The sequence below is a fragment of the Nesoenas mayeri genome (assembly GCF_963082525.1).
Source record: "Nesoenas mayeri genome assembly, chromosome: Z".
Lineage (NCBI taxonomy): Eukaryota > Metazoa > Chordata > Aves > Columbiformes > Columbidae > Nesoenas > Nesoenas mayeri.
In genome coordinates this window covers 69,352,238-69,368,900 of record NC_137542.1, presented here as the reverse complement: position 1 = coordinate 69,368,900, position 16,663 = coordinate 69,352,238, and the positions used below count along the sequence as shown (strand labels likewise).

The 16,663-nt window shown below is 42.2% G+C and overlaps 2 protein-coding genes across 2 annotated transcripts in view; one reads left to right on the top strand and one right to left on the bottom strand.

Moving 5' to 3' along the window:
- The window catches only part of DCAF12 (DDB1 and CUL4 associated factor 12), a 29,307-nt gene extending 28,516 nt beyond the window's left edge, over nt 1-791 (bottom strand). Inside the window, exon 1 of the mRNA XM_080363027.1 lies at nt 161-791. Within this exon, the coding sequence (XP_080219153.1) occupies nt 161-244 (84 nt within the window). The 5' untranslated portion in view covers nt 245-791. The remainder of the gene's footprint in view (nt 1-160) is intronic.
- Nucleotides 792-2,380: 1,589 nt separating this feature from the next.
- The window catches only part of UBAP1 (ubiquitin associated protein 1), a 37,916-nt gene continuing 23,633 nt past the window's right edge, over nt 2,381-16,663 (top strand). The window contains exon 1 of the mRNA XM_080362800.1: nt 2,381-2,525. The gene's annotated coding sequence lies outside the window, so the exon portion shown is untranslated. The remainder of the gene's footprint in view (nt 2,526-16,663) is intronic.

The following is a 16,663-nucleotide window of genomic DNA, read 5'->3' as shown; positions in this document are numbered from 1 at the left end:
CGGGGCCGCTCCCACCGCCCGCCCCAACACCTTCCCGGGCACACCCCCGCCCCCGCCGGGCACCTGGACACCACGCACCTGGCCAGGGCTACACCCAGAAACCGGAAACTACCCCCCGCCCGGGACAAGGGCTTTCCCGACCTGCCCCCCCTCACCCTACCTGCTCCCCCTGGGGTCCCCCGGGCCCCGCCGCGGCGGTGGCGGCCGCCGCTTTCCGCTTCCTGCTAACTGTTTTCCGGGCCATAGTAGCAGAAGGAGGAGGAAGAGGAGGAGGAGGAGAGGCCGTGAGCCCGGCCCGGGCCCCACATGGAGCAGGAGTGGGAAGCGGCCGCCAGAGGACGGGGCATATAAGAGCGGGGGCCGGTCCCGGTCACTCTCCGCCGCAGGCCCCGCCGGCCGCGCTTCACGACATTTTCCCCGGGACTACTTTTTTTTTTTCTCTTTTTTTTTTTTTTACGACGTCGCTCCTTTGCGGCCGCTCCCCGGCCCCGCCCCAGAGCCTCGTTTCCTAGCAACTGAAGAGGGCAGGGTGGCGAGCTGCACCGCCCCGTTCGCGGTTGCCAAGGCAACGGGGCTCCCATTAGAGTGCGGCAGAGCCCCCTAGCGGCGCGGAGGCCTTCCCGCACCCCGCCGGACTCGGCAGCGGCTGGAGCTTTTATTTCTTTATTTTCTTTATTCTTTATTTTCTTTATTCTTTATTTTCGAGCAACCGAGGCTTGGCGGGCGATGCCGAGGGGGGAGAAGCCGTTTGGCCGACAAGAAGCGTCGCGTTGTCACCGACTTCTCTGAGTGGGCACGGGGCTCCGGTGCGCAGTGGGGCGGTTTGGTTACACATTGGGATGCCCCATTCCATGAGGAAACTCCCTTATTAGAGCTGGATGAAAGGGCACATAGACTAATTTTACTTAATTATGCCGCTTTAAAACTATTGTGAGTGGGTGTATGCTTTTCCTTATGTCCACATAGCTCACATGTGCACTTTTTCCTATGCGTAGGGAGGCAAAAATTAGAATAACCCAAACCAAATGCTTGTTGTTTTGCAAGTGACATTGCAGAGAAAAGGAGGATGAGTAGAAGGACAGAAACATCTGACTTGCAGGCTCCAAGAACAGGCAGCTCAGGACTGCTTGAAACTCTCTGGCACCTCAAGTCACATTAAATTGGTAAATGTGTTTTCCTGATAAATAACACATTCCTTTGAAGCTTTTTGTGTGTGTGTGTGTGTGTGTGCTTTCATCTAACAAACCTCAGAGAAAGGAGTGTTGTGAAAAGCCAAACTGAAAAACAAAACAAAACAAAACAAAAAACCCAAACAACAAACCAAACTACTGTAAAAGAACCTCACAGGCTGCCCAGCTTCCTCCGAGGATAAAAAGCCCAAGAGATAGTTCTAGTTCGGCCATTTTCAGCCGTGATTTACCACAGTTTACCCCTCTCCACATCCTCCTCGCACACACACGACTGTCACCTGTGTTTTGGACAAAACCCCTTCATTTTGACCAAGACACTCTCAGAAGGCTGAAGACCCCTTGCCAAAGGTGCACGAGGGGCTGAGCACTGTGATCTGGTGCACCGTGGCGGGCACGTCCCCCAAGAAGGGGAGCAGGATGGGTGTTGAGGAGGTCGAAGCTTCTGAGGGAAGAGGCACATGGGGTGAAATTACAGAATGTCCTGAGTTGGAAGGGACCCACAAGACTCATCGAGTCCAACTCCTGTCCCTGCACATGACAACCCCACAGTTCACACCATGTGTCTGAGGGCATTGTCCAGTCTCTGCTTGAACACTGCCAGGCTTGGGGCCGTGACACCTCCCTGGGGAGACTGTTCCAGTGTCCAGCACCCTCTGGGTGAAGAACCTTTTCCTAATGTCCAACCTGAACCTCCCCTGGCACATCGTCCTGACATTTCCTCGGGTTCTGTCACTGGTCACCAAAGAGAAGAGATCAGCCCCTACCCCTCCTCCCCTTGTGAGGAAGCTGTAACAGTGATGAGGTCTCCCCTGAGCCTCCTCTTCTCCAGGCTGAACGGAAGAAGTGACTTCGGCCGCTCCTCATACTGCTTTCTCTCCAAACCCTTCACCAACTTCGCAGCTCTTTTCTGGACACTCTCTAGCACTTTTATATCACACACGGTGCTCCAGGTGCGAATGGCAGCGCCTCCGTGCAGCCCCCGGAGGACGCCGTGGCTGTGCGGGGCAGCAGGTGCCGAGGAGCCCTGCGGACACACCGGCGACTGCCCCACCGACCCGCCCCTCCGCCGCCTCCCGCCCGTCCGCCCCGCCTCCGGCGGAAAAGGGCGTGGCTCCTAGCCTAGCCCCGCCCCTCTCCTCGCTGAGGTGACGTCACCGCGGCGTGACGCCAGCGCGTCGCCGGGGCGGTGAGGCAGAGGGCAGGTAGACAAGATGGCGTCGCCCCGCCGTGGGTCTGGAGGTGGCGACGCGGCGCGGATTTCATAGGGGCAGGCGGCGGGCAGCGACCGCAAGGACAGCCAGAGCCGCCAGCTGGGGGCCGCCAGGCGCCGCGCAGGTAACGAGCGGGTCGGGAAGGGGCAGGGGTGAGTGTGCTGGTTCCCCCGGTAGCTGGGCCTGGGCAGGGGGGGCGCAGCTGGCCGCTCCATCCGCCGGGCCCAGACTTCGCCGCCGCTTCTCCTGGTCCGGGATGAGGGACCGTGTGCGCCCTGGCTGTGATTCAGCAGATGCGAAGGAGCGGCAGCGGGGCCGTTGGTCCCTCGGGGCGGGGCCGGCGGTCCGGGGGCCGCTGTCCGGGCCCCGAGGGCAGCGGGCCGGGGGCGCTGCCGCGGCATGTGGCGCCGCTCCGGCTGCGCGGCCTCTCGGAACCGCTCCGGAAGGGGCCGTTTAATGGAGGTGAGAGCCCACAGAGCCGGCTCAGAGGGTCAGGGTCCTGGTCCTTTGTCCTGGGCTGGACCCGGGGGCAGTGACACTGCTTTCCCTGCCCTGTCCTGCTTTCCTGCTGGTTTGGGGCCCGCCTGAGTCAAGGGAATACTTTTCTGCTTAATAGCCCTTGATGAATATGCCTTCTAAGAGCTAATTGCTGTTGAAAGCTGAGTGAAGAGTTAGTGTCCATGATATTTGGGAGGAAGTTCCTCTCCACACTAAATCTGTCGAGAACCGATATATCGGGTTTTGTTGTGCATGTGTTTTTTGTCAAGCTTGCCTTCAGGTAATTTGTTGATTTCTGGCTCTTATGTTGTTAAAACTATACTACTCATCTTCCCTATGCTGCTTGTGACTTTAGATTTCTACTGTGTTAAATCTTTGTGACTTCTTGTGGGCTGAAGAACCAAAATCATGTTTACTTAATGGGTTGTAGCCCTCTACATCTCTGTTTGTGCTTAATGTCTGTTTCTGGATCTTTTCCGGTTAGCTATTCTGCTTTTCAGTGGGGAAGAGGATCATATCTTTGTCAGTGTTTGAGATGCAGACATACCATGGATTTAGAAACTGATATAAGAACTTTAGTTTTGTAGTTTTTAACTTCCCGATAGTGCCTTGTGTTCTGTTTGCTCAGTGCTTACTAGATGTAAAACATTTAGCATTTTTATGAAGCTATTTAGTATAATTCAAGAACTGTCTTCCCGAGTTTTGATAGCTCAAAATCTATCATTTTAAAGGGAAAATTAGGATTGCTGTATTTTTTTAATTACTAAAAGAGATCACAATAGATGGAGATGAGTAATCACCTTATCAAGTATTTGTATTCCTCACATAACTTGAAAATTCAGAACAAGTAAATAAAGCAGTCTTGCAGAACTCTTGTGACATTTTTGCTGTCTCATTAGAACAGAGATAAGCGGGTGGACTCTGGCTGCACAACTGATATAGCTGCCATCATGTATTAATGTCAAATTTGAGCACTTTGAAGTGGATATTCCCAAATGACAAGAGAGTATCGCCGAATGAAGGAGCAACTGAGTTGTGCCTGGTGATGTAATTTCAGTGGCTGTGCTGCTGATAGATGGCATCTTGCATCTCACAGCCTATTATGGGGTTTAGAGGCTTTCCTGGGAGCTTGGCTGGGGGAATCTTACTCCAGCTGTGACCTAGTGAGCTCAGGAAAAGGAGGAAGAGATGGTACTGCAACTAGACCTCTTCTTCCCCTTCCTTCTTATGTCATCCTCAGAGAATGGCACTTTTTGCATGTACAGGATGGTGTTAGATTGCAGCGCCATGGCAGTACTGATACTTAATGACTTCAGTTTTCTGTACATGCAAAGCTGTCTTTCCAAAGTGGCAGCAATGCTTTAGATCGCCATTGTAATTGGGTGACTCAAGCCTTTCAGGCAAAACTTCAATTCTAAGGATCGGGGAGAGAAAAAATGTAGTCTTTAATCTTAGTTTTTGCAAGCTTGTGGTTTGAGAAACAAAACTGAAAGTGATTGCCCTTTTCCTGTCTCACCAGCTATGTCTGGCTTGCAAGCCTGATAGTTCTTTTTTTCCTCTGTGAGTGCACTGTGGAGTAAAGGGTCTAGGGAGGAAGTTGCTTCTACCAAGATCAGACACTGGATAAGTCAAGTGAAAGCTGAAACTGTTACCTGAAGCTTCAAAGGGTAAAAAGCAAAAAAATCTCAAGTGTAAGGTATGTGAATGGATAAATGGTATTTTAATCAGTTGAACTTCTGTTTTCAGAATATTTTGAGAATATGCTCATCAGTGTAGAGAATATATTGATCAGGTGGGAGACTTGCTTTATAGTATATGTTGGTGGATAGAAAAATATTAATTATGAAAAATCATCAAACACATGCAAGAGCTCCATCTCCATTGTTCACATGGTGTTTTGCAGTGCCCAGCACTTGTTATCCTGAGACAAAAATCTCTAACAAGCAAACTAAGAGTCCTGTTTCTGGGCCAGCTCAGCAGGCCACCTCATCTGACTTGATCACACTGGCAGCCAGAGCTGTTTTGGCTGGTGCTGGTGGCAAAGTGCTATAATGCCACAGAAAACATCACTTTACTGCCCCTCCTTTTTGATTGTGTAAGCTTATGTTTTTTTGTTGCTACCACAAACTTTAGGGATTGATAATTCAGGACATTCAACATTGTTGTCAATATCTAGTCTCTATAATGTAAGTTTTTGACATCTGTGTGTTCTTGTATTTTACAGTTGGTGCTGGATTTAATATTTTGATAAATTGGTCTGTGAGAAATTTAGTTTTACTTGTTAGACAGAACTCTTATCTGGCATTTTGTTTCTAATGTAATCACACTTGGTCTTTTCAGTCATAAACTCTAGAGCTTCTGCTGTCATTTTACAAGGATCTCTACCTAAAGGCATTACTATCTATTTGAAATTGACCAGTGCAATTCAAATCAATGTCAGTGCAAAGGTCTAAGAGCTGTAATTGAAAAGCTCTGGAAGATGTTTTGGAAACCTGGTGTTTGAAGAAAATGCAAGGAAAGGTTGTTTAAAAATTATAAATAGCTCTCTTGTTTGAAAAAGTAGGTCTTCTAGGCTGCATCAAAGGTTGATTTCTCTTCCCTGTATTGTGTGTGCTTGCCCTTTTAAGTATGAAGGCAATGCTATTGATCTTGCAGCATGTACCACTCTACAGTTGATGGCTCACGGTTTTTCTGTGTTAACTGCTTAGGTAGGTAATCCTCTCTGGTATGCAAGTGCATTGCTTAATGCTTCGACCCTCTGACTTGGTTTTAATAAGCTCATGTTCTGTGTCCCTGATCACCTTTTGCAGTCAGTGTAGTGTCTTGTATTGAGATATCTAAGAGGAACTGAGAATTTGGATTTTTCCCTCTCCTGAATGATCAAATTTATTTCATGTCCTTCATGGTAATTTTGGTATGGCATTTTTGTAGATGTTAGGAAACACTGTCTTTCCTGAGGCTGGGAAAGGTTGGAAGAACAGCTTGTATGTCCAGACTTGGTTGTCTGTGTTGTGGTTTGTTGGTGGTGGTTTTTTTTGTTTGTTTGTTTGTAGTTGTTTTGTTTGGGTTTTTTGTTGTTGTTTTGTTTTTGTTTGGTTGGTTTTTGTTTTGTTTTGTTTTTCCCTCTTTGAAGGCTACCAGGTCTTTTCAGAATCTTTTAAGCTTGCAGTGTACTTGAAACACTGAATTATATCATGACTCTGACTTAGGTTTAAATCTTATTTTCTAGAAGGGAAAGTAGATTAGTTCAAAATACTATGTTGTGTTAGTAGCACTACATTTTCTAGCTAACTGACCAAGTTCAAATGGAAATTCTGAGCTTGTATTTTCTCAGCTGCACTTCGTGTTGGAAACTCTTACACCAGAGTAACATCCTAAGTGGGGAAATCAGAACATGAGTCCTATCTAAGAAGCAGACAGTTCTTCAGCTGGAAGATGGTCTGAATATGAATATACTAAAACGACTAAGCTATTGATAGTATAATGGAAACTAGTAACAGAGTTGTGAGCTTCTAGTTATTCTGGTCTATGTTGCGGGAGATCAGCATTCATGATGACTGTCTGCTAGATTATGAAAGGTCTTAAATTAAATCTTTCATATAATGTACATGTTTGCTTGCACCACTAGACATCTCTGGGTTAGCAGAAGGTGAAGCTGGGGCTGAAATGACTGGTGAGGTTTATTCCCTGAGTTTGTGAGGTTGGATTTCTAAGAGTATGTGTGTTACCAGTTGTGCTATGTCAAATGTTAGCACTGTGCCTAATCTAGACATAGAGATGTGCGTATGTGTTGAACTTGATTTGCCTCACCAGTTCTGAACTCTAGAATATAGCTGGACTCCTTGTTTGTAAGCACTCTGCAAAGTAATTGTTAAAGCATATGTATTTCCTTTTCTGATACAAGAAAACCTCACTGGGTTCCACCCTAATGACTAATACTGTCATGTGGTATCCTTGCACAGTAATGTATAATAATATGAAATAGAAATATCGGAGACATATCTAGTAGGAAAGGGAGTTTTATATGAATAAAATCACAACCATCTGGAAAAAAACTATGTGTGGCAAAAATGGGTAGAAAAGCTTTATGCTGTATACTTTCTGAGCAAAGAATGTGTTCTTAATCTTTTAATGAAGTATTAGGTCACCACAAGCAGTCTGTTTGATATCTTGGTAGAAAAAAAATCTGAAAGATTGAGTTTCATTTTGCTTACTGTGTTCATAACAGTACAAAAAGCAGGTTATTGTGCTTTTCAGAAAGTACCTCTAGGTTTTTTATTGGGAAGAGGGGCGATGAGTAAGTGAATGTATCCCCTTAAATTAAGTGTGAGTTGGAGTTTTGCAAACAAAAATGAATGGAAAAATTGTAGTAGTAAAAAGTAACTTTGCACTTTGGGTGGTCGTGAACCATAAAGAATTGGGGCAACACGTTTCTGTATTATATGCCTCTGAGGTTTACGAGCTCCTTATAAATCTAATCAAGCTGTTATTGGCTGCTAGGGCTCTGTACTGTCAATTGCTTTTACAACTGAGCATGTAACTGCTTGAAGCATCTTCCAGATACTATTCTGAGGAATAACTTAAAGTAAATATTTGGGTAAGAAAATTTTTTTGTCAAGCTATATTCAGCCAAATTATTTGTGTAACTGTTTTAATCCGAAGAACTGTCAGACTTTCAGTTGCGGGGGAGACACATTTTGGGACTCCCACAGCTGGTAAGGAGTCTCATGCTTGCACAAATTCAATTCCTTTAAGCCAGTGAACTCTATGGAAGAACAATTGCTAGATTCTGATTCTGATTAGTGTCTTAGCAAGGAGCAGTTTTCAGAATGCCTGCAGTTACAGATTTCCTTCTTGTTTGTATAAGGGAGTTTGGTACATGATTTTTCTTGACTTACCTGGAAATCTTTCAGTAGCTGCTGAAAAGGTTATAAAGTACTCTTCAACCACTGAATGCCTGTGCTTAGTAGTGTAATTTATTTGCAAGGAAAATGCAAGCAAAGACAATGAAGAGCTTGTTGCTTTTAACTAACACTATTGAATTTTTCTGGATTTATATGCAAATGGAGAGCTAACAGATTCTGGTGTGGATGTAAGTGTGATACTGTTATGTTCTGTAATGTCTTCTACATGAAGATTTTCAGCTGGAAAAGCCTAATAAATATGGCTTAAAGAATCCACAGGTATATTATGAGATGCAAGGTGAATGAAGGTAGATAAAGACGAAGAATTTTAGTGTGGCATGAATGGCTAGGTGGTCTCAGCTGGTGATGGACTCTAGAAATACACATTTTGTTGACAGAATGGCTATCACATCTGTTTGTGTGACATAAAAATGTCATCCTTTTCATACCCGAGCTTCTCTACTGGGTGTTCTGTATGTGTTGTGATACTGGACTGATGAAGAAGTTCTGCCCTCTCCCTATGCCTTCTCTCCCCTCTCCTAAAGCAGTGAACTCTTGAAATACACCAGTATTTAGTGCAGGGATCTAGCTGTACTGTGAATAAATTGAGTCTACTGAATAATGTAAAGGTCTTCTCTCCCACCTTGAAGGGAAAGAGAGAAGTTGTATATCCATTTTACTACAAACCTTCTTCAAGATGTAGTTTTCCCGTAATTTGATGTTACTACAGGAATGTAAATGTGATGCTCCTGTTCTGTCGTTAGGCAGCACTGGTTTGATTTGCTAAAGTAAGCTGGATTTAAGCAAATATATGGATTATAAAAGAGGTGGACGGCATCTGATTTTCAAGTTTCAGAAGAAAATCTGACATCTCAGTTGAGGAATGGTCAACCTCTACTGCTTCTGCTTTGCTTCTTTAAAAAACATATCTTGCTGCTTTGCCACAGCAGTGATAGTCCACTGAGACAGATCCCTATACTGTTTGCGGTCCCGTATTGTTGCCAGTCTGTTAGACGTTTGGAGTGGAAGAGCGGTGGGTATGGCTGCTGGGTAGTCATGGGGCAATCTCATCCAGCAACCTGCTGTTGTCTAGTTATAAAATAGAAGTAAGGCTAGATTGCTGAAGCTGAGTCAGATCTGTCAAAACGTCCAGAGGAAATGAAGCTAATGCATCTCTGAAAGCTGCTTCTGTACATAGAATGAGCTGCTTCTGTTTAGTTATTCATTAAATGTTTCAGGAGTTGCATTCATTACTATAGCTGCTACAGAAGTTTCTTATATGCAGGAAAAAGGGTTATACCACTGATCAAGACTGGATATATAGTATAGAACAAAATAGCAGACTTAAATGAATTTTAAGTAGTAACTTAGAAATAAAGCTTCGACTAAATAAAATTTTGTATTTTCAGTCCAGAAGAATATCCTTAAGGTTTTTATAGTTAGATGGAAAGCAGAATAAGAGTGATTTGATAGAGGAAAAAAAATATATTGGTCCAAACTTGAGAGAAGGTAGTGACGTTCCTGGGGTAGCTGTGGATTTGAGATTCAAGAAATACAAGTTCTGTTTTGGCTTTATTACTGGCTGAGCTGGATGACTGTGGGCAAACTGCTTCAGTTTTGTGCCCTATTCCTCATACCTGCAGAAGAGGGATAGTTTTACTGCTGGTTGAGTGCCTTGACAGCTTTTTTTTGAAGTCTTATGAAAGAACTAGGTGATTCTGATAGTATAAGGAGTATTTTGCAAAATTACTTTCTGCTTAGGGGAAATGGTAATGAATGAAGAGTGTGTCTATAAGAGTGTTCAATTCCTGGCATATGCTGTCACCTTCTATATTGCATCTGAAAGTGGTGTCTTTTTGTGGCTATGGTTTCTTTCACATTTTCCATTCCATTTGAGCATGCAGCTCTAGTTCAGTCGTCATACGCTTTTATCATTGGGAGGCTTGTAATTGTGCACATGTCTGTCACATGTCCGATCACCCAGTACCTTGTGAGTTTCTGGACTTTGCTCTCTATGCTCCTGACAGAAAGATCTTTCTGTGTATGCAGTGAATTGCAGGCTTCCATTCTCTACTAGTCCTTAAATTCATCTGCTCCAAACATTAACTGCAATTGTAGGACTGCACTGCTGGGATGGCAAATTGAGTTGTTGTCTTACACAGAGAGAAAGCAGACATTTTCAGTTTTGTGGGGGTTTTTGTTTGTTTGTTTGTTTGTTTGTTTGTTGGGGTTTTTTTGGTGTGTGTGTTTGGTTTTGTGGGGTTTTTTGAGTGGTTAAACATAGATTTTGAAACTCATTTTATATGGAGACAACTGGAATTAAGATAAGCCGGTGTGGAGGTTATTTTATGATGCTCAAGGATCTACTGAGTACCTTGCTTGAACGTAGCTAGTGACCACTGCATAGGATGGAGGGAGGAATGATGCTTGTGATACCAAAAGGTTTTTTGAAGCAGTTTGTAAAGGTGAATGCAGCAACTGGAGCATCCTTGAAAGTTACGTCAGAGGGATGGTGTAGTTGCTCTGATTTCCTTCTCAGAGGGTGAGGATGTGTGTTTGCGTGTCTAGTAACCTCAGCTGTGGGAGCTGCATACATAGGCACAACCTCACCTAACAATGTACTGACTTTTTTCCCTGTTACTTGTAGCTTCCATTCCTGAACTTTTCAGTCCATTGTTGGACTACGTTTCCACCTAACTGAACCGTATTTCCACTTAATCAGTCCTAAATAGAGTGGCTTTTACTGTTTCAGAACCAAAAATCAGAAGATTGCAAGAAAGATGTTTCTGCTCAGGACTAGAGTGTGCTGCCTTCAGGTGGTGTAGAGCACTGAAGTTTTCTAGTACACAACACTGCAAGCAGCTCTTTTACATACAGTATTCTATTTTTGTAATATATCCACTGTAGCAAAGGGCAACCTCAGTTTGACTTCTCTGCACAAAGGTTGGGTTCTACTTTTTTTTACACTAGATAAGTTTGCTCAAGACAACTTCCTGTGTTCCAGGTGAATTCAAATCGAGAAGTGTACTTGGTGTGGGTACCACTGTTTTGCTGAGCCTAGTCAGGTGTCTACTGCTGTTTTCACATGTCAAAGTTTTGGGGTCTTGTTTTGTTTGATTGGTGTTTTCTTGTTGTTGTTGTTTGTTTTTCTTGTGTTTCATTTTGTTTTGGTTTTGATAGCCAGTAGTGATGACTTCTGTTTCTTTGCTAACAGCTCTGGTCTTCTCTAAAGTTAACAAGCTTTTTCAGTAAATAGTTAAGGTGTAAGTATTGCCTTTAAGACTGTTTTCTGCTCTTCCTGCTCTGTTTTGCACTGGTTCCATGTTTAATTAAAACAAGTTGGTCTTGCTCATTTAAAATATGACTTCTGGTAGTAGGATTTAATTCACTGTTGACTACTGATATTATTTCCCATCTAGGTCATCTTTGTAATGCAGTTATTAAGTCCTGTTTGAACTGGGTAGAAAAACATGAGAACAGGTTTAACTGATACTTTATATGGGGATAAAACAATATTGCTTCTTATTTAGGCATTATTGCAATGGGATGACGTTTTTATTAGCTTGGTTCACTTTTTTATATTTCAATTTGATTCCTTTGTTCTGTTCAGTTAGTCTGGGAATGGGTATGTCCCTACTGAGATGTCAGCTCAGTGAACATATGAAAATAGCTGATGTGAGTGTTCACCTTGGACAGTGATGAGTTGTTTTTCCTTGTATGTAAGTTTTGTCCTTCAGTGCAGCAAAACATGGGATTTTTCGGAGATGTGCTTATTTTCTAGTCTCATCCTTGATAGGAAGGTCTGTATGTGCTTATTTTCTAGTCTCATCCTTGATAGGAACGTCTGTATGTGCTTATTTTCTAGTCTCATCCTTGATAGGAAGGTCTGTATGTGCTTATTTTCTAGTCTCATCCTTGATAGGAAGGGTTGGATGAAGACAGATACCTAGAGGCTTAGTATGAGGGATACATGAATTAAGGATGAAATGCGGTACTATCGAAAGCTGAAGCTGTACCAGTGGCATGTTAGTGGGTGGCAGAATATGTATAAAAAAAACCCAAAGTCAAGTGTGTGAAGAATGTCACAACTGTAGCATCTAAGATGGAATTCACATTTCTTACATTAGCGCTGTCAAAATAAAGGCAAACCAAGCTTATGAGGTATGTTTTGAAAATCAGGAATGCCTGAAATGTTGAGAGTTTGATGTTGTTCCTTTGCAGAAAACACACTTTTCCAGGTGTGCTGTGATCAGCTCTCAGGTGCTTCGGTAGCAGGAAGCTTTTAGAACTTCTGCTTTCATGTATCTCAAAGTGCATATTTGGTGAAAGAGCAACCTGTGGTGAATAGGAGTGTTTCCTGAAAAACAGGCAACACTGAGAGATGGAACTGAAAGAGGGTAGATTAGATATGAGGAAGAAATTCTTCCCCATGAGGGTGGAGGACACTGAACAAGCTGCCCAGGGAAGCTGTTCATGCCCCATCCCTGGAAGTGTTCCAGGCCAGGTTGAACGGGGCTCTGAGCAACCTGGTCTAGTGGAAAGTGTCCCTGCCTATTGCAGGGGATTGGAAATAGGTGATCTTTAAGGTCCTTTCAAACCCAAACCATTCTATGATTGGTGACTTTTAAATTAAGTGAATCTGCAGGGAACTTGCCTTCTCAGAATGTGGTTCCTTTAGTTGAGAGAAATGGATGTCAAAGTACTGGAGAAGTTCAGCAGTTTTAACCACATTATGGGATAGATCTTGTAGGGAGTGGGAGAAGGCTGTTGGTGGCCTTATGTGTATTTAAACTGCTTGGACTGAGGGTGCAATCAGGAGTTGAAGCAGTGGCTCCCATGCTGAGTTGAAGGTTTTAGCCTGCTTGCTGCAGGGCAGGTAGAGTTTTTTGTAGGTGGAATGGTTAATTTAACAAGCTGTATTTTGTCAGTACCATACTGAGTTTTTCTGGGAAAATATTAAGTCTGTGGTGAGAGTGGGTAGCGAATGTGACCCTAGTATAAGAGGACAAAATGATTAATCTGTAGTAATTTAACACTGGTCCCATTATCCTTGTATAGTGCAGTAGACACGTATCTTGGCTGAGTTTAAATATAGGAAATGGCAAGCGATGTTTGACCTGCTGGCAGATTTTATTTTCCATTTAAAAATTTTTGTACGACTTGATTTCTTGCTAGATGTTTTCTGTCTCCTTTTTAAAAATAATTCCATAAGCACTTGTATTTCACCATATTTCTGACCAAAACCATAAATATCAATAAATAGTACTGTCTCTCTTCTGAGCTTTAACAGGGAAAAGGTGACAGTTGTATAGCTTTGTTTGGAATGGGTTTTTTAAGTAGAGTAATTTAATTGCTGTAGTGTGTTTAAAAATTACTTAAATTTGAGTTAACTTATATTTATCAAAAGAATACAAATTGCTTTCTGCAAGAAAATAATCAGAGTTCTTGTGGTGCTGTTGGGAGTACATCCTGGTATGGTCACCAGGAGTTGAACTTAAAATATGCCAGCTACTTGTCCACCTCTCTTGGTCAAAGACTGTAAAAATAAATAGCTTGAAACAGAACAGATTCTGTTATTTTTGAATTAAAAAGGAGATGTTCTGATTAATAGCAAAAGCTGTTCAACTTGTGTGTTGGCAGCATTTTGGGAATGTTTGTCTCTCCTCATTCATAACTGGGGCAAGTCTGAAGTATTAATAATATTCAAGTACTTCAGAGTTAGCTTGTTATATGTTAAAGTATCACAGCAACAAATAGAGCAACATTTTGATTAGCTTATGCTGCTCTGGTTTCCAGACATACATTTTTAAATATGCAGGATATTCTGCTGTTTTTTCATACATCTTTACCAAAAGAAGAGAACAAGTGATCTATTTTGTTGTTGAAACTATTAATAGCAACTTTCTCTAGCTACCAGTGAGAAGGGTTGTATTGAAATATTGGAAATAGAAGTAGAAAATAGAAACAGAAAAATTAATGCACATACCTGTCTCTGGCTAGTACTAAGGTTGCTTTTAGAAGATTTGCCTTGTTTGTAGTAGCATGAAGTCTTGTGCTAATTAAGTTGAGGTAGCAAAAATTGTCAATAGTTGCTAGATATTTTCCATCTGGCTATTTTAAGCTCTCAGAAGTGGTAAGTATTTGCTATTCAAACTTCGTATATATAGAAAAATAGTAGTTAAATGCAGTTGCTCTGTTCATCAAATTTGAGACTTGTTTCGTTTCTGCATTTTGAGATTATGGTAGCCCTCATTGGTAGTACAAGTGCTGGATCATATTTTCTCACTTTTTTTTGTAGAATGTAGGAGTTGGACAGCATATTTATATTTTCTGCTAGGGTTTATCATGCAAATATCTGTCTTGCTTCTGTTGTATCTCAAGGAGGGGAAGATGGTCCTTCTGTTTCTAGTTTACCACCCTTTTCTTGGTCATCTTGTAGCTTCTAAATTAGTGAAGCTGATCTCGAGAGGCAAAAAAAAGAAAGATAAACCCATGTGGTTTTTTCCCTCTGTTTTTCTGTTTAGGTGATCTTTAAATAACTTGGGTAACAATCACTAATAGGAACTACACTCTATAATCCACATCTGTTCTTGGAGTTGACAGAAGTTGGGCTGTCTCCTTGTCTGCTGAGACTGGAAGTCACACCAGCCTTAGATGTTGGTTATAGATGGTTTTGTCTTGTGACAGGATTCCTTTTTCGGAAAGAGTCCATTTTAAAAAAAGTCACTCATTTGCTGCAACAGTTAAATGTGAATTTGGGGTATGTACATCCTCTATACTCTTGCTTGACATGTCAGTCTCTGGCCAAAGGAAGAGCTTGCACTGATTTGCCTCGACCACAGGGCTGTCTGTAATTTTCATTTTTCTTATGCTGTTGCCTGTGAAACTTGTAGTTCTAGAGGCTCATGTGGTCTATAAACTTCAACTTCCTTGGAAGCTTGTATGGCTACTAAGGGATTCAGTGATTTTAAAACTAGTGCATTAGTGTTATGTGTTTCCTCAGCCATTGTAGGGTTTTCCCTTATTTCTGGGTGAAATGCGTGGCAAATTACCTTATGTTCCAAATACACAGTCGGGATCTTAAAGGAGAAGTAGAGCTGTCCATTATCAGTTAACAGCCTTAAATCCTTAACCAGCTCAAATAGTATATGCTTTTAACAAGCGTGGTGCCTTTAATAAACAAAGTGGGATCCAACATGAGGATAGCTGCATAACTACAGGTACCTAATATTAACACAGTGAATCCATACAGAACAACAGCGTGAGAGATGCAAGAGCCTGTGGAAGAGCTGTCTTCTGCTTTAACTTCCCATCAACTGATGTATGCTGAAGCAGGATGTCTAGTTGCCCACTGTGTCACACTAAGCAACAGATTGAAGCAACTGATTGAAGAATCATTTTTTTCCACTAGGAACTTGCTATCCAACATCTGCATGTGCAGCCCTACAATGGATGTTACTGCTGTTGCTAAAGAGCATTGTCTTTTAATCCAATAATGTGATCTGCACACAGGGGCTCTTGCTCCCTATCCGTCCCACTCACGTATCCTGGAAATGTTTTTAAAAGTGCTGGATTATTGTTTTGTGTCCCTCTGCCCCTCAATCATTGGAAATAACATACTGAATTGGTTTGATGCTATGGGCTGTCCTTAAAAATTTGGATCTCTCATCACAGTTGCTTGGATTGTTGATCCATGGGGGGTGTATGCAACGGAGATATCTCATCCCATCCTCCCTCTACCCCCGTTGTCAGTGTTATCCTTACTCTGCTTTTGATTTAATTTAGGGTGACCACTTGTACTTATATCCCATGAGATGAAGACGTATTGTTAGATTTGATTTAAGCAGTGCCCATTGAAAACTGAATGGAAACTCCACGCCTGTATTTGCTTCAAAAAGTGTGTGGTTTATTCTTATTTATTTTAAAATAGACCAAGAATCTTAATATACCTTATCTCCTGATTGCAGTAGCACTTAAAGAATTACTGTAGATATACTTAAAACTTTATTTTTCTGTTAAGACTAGTGAAAGTGATGCTTTTTTTTTTTTTAAATTTATTGTTGCGCATAGTTGCAACATGTCAAATCTAGTTTTACAGTGTCATTATCCAAAGAGCTGTTATCAGTGGCTCAATGTGTTTATGCTTAATGAAAGGGAAATAACTCCATGCAGCTGACACCTCATTGTTCACAGGACTGTTAGAGGTACAAAGCAGAAGCATTTGCTGCAGTTTTTGGGGGGATGTCATCTGTTTGGAGACTACAGTAAGTGAAAAAAAAAATCTGGTTTGTAGCTGTAGCAAACTTCTGTGGTCAGATTTACTGTCAGTTGACGTAAGAGATTTCAGTTGCGCAGCAATGATTGAACACTTGCATAGGTGGGAAGCTTTGATATGAGAATCTTAACCTCTGTTTTATCTTACCAACAGGCACTGTCTGATTCTATTTTTGTTGTATGAGGCTATACGCAGAATTCTGATGTTGGTTATAGCCTTTCACTTGCACTGAAACAAGTAATTAGAGTAAAAATTTAAGCCACTGTCTAAATCTGGAAACCTGTGACGCATTAGAAGTCAATCACTTGAAAGAAATGACTTTTCATTGTTTCTTGGTGTAAAATTGATAGTAGTTCATGGATGTAATACGGGCAGCAAAAAAGTGATCTTTTCTTTCTGAAGCTTTTTTGTCTTTTGTAGTTTCCCAGATGAATGGATGCATCCTTGGTTCTGGATCCTTAGATTACGCAATGTGTATTAGCAGGCAAAATGGAAGTTGCAAGATCAGGTCTTTATTCTCTGAAAAATCACAGATGTGCTGAATTGATTGTGGTTGATAACTCAAGGCATTTTGGTTTCCTCTGA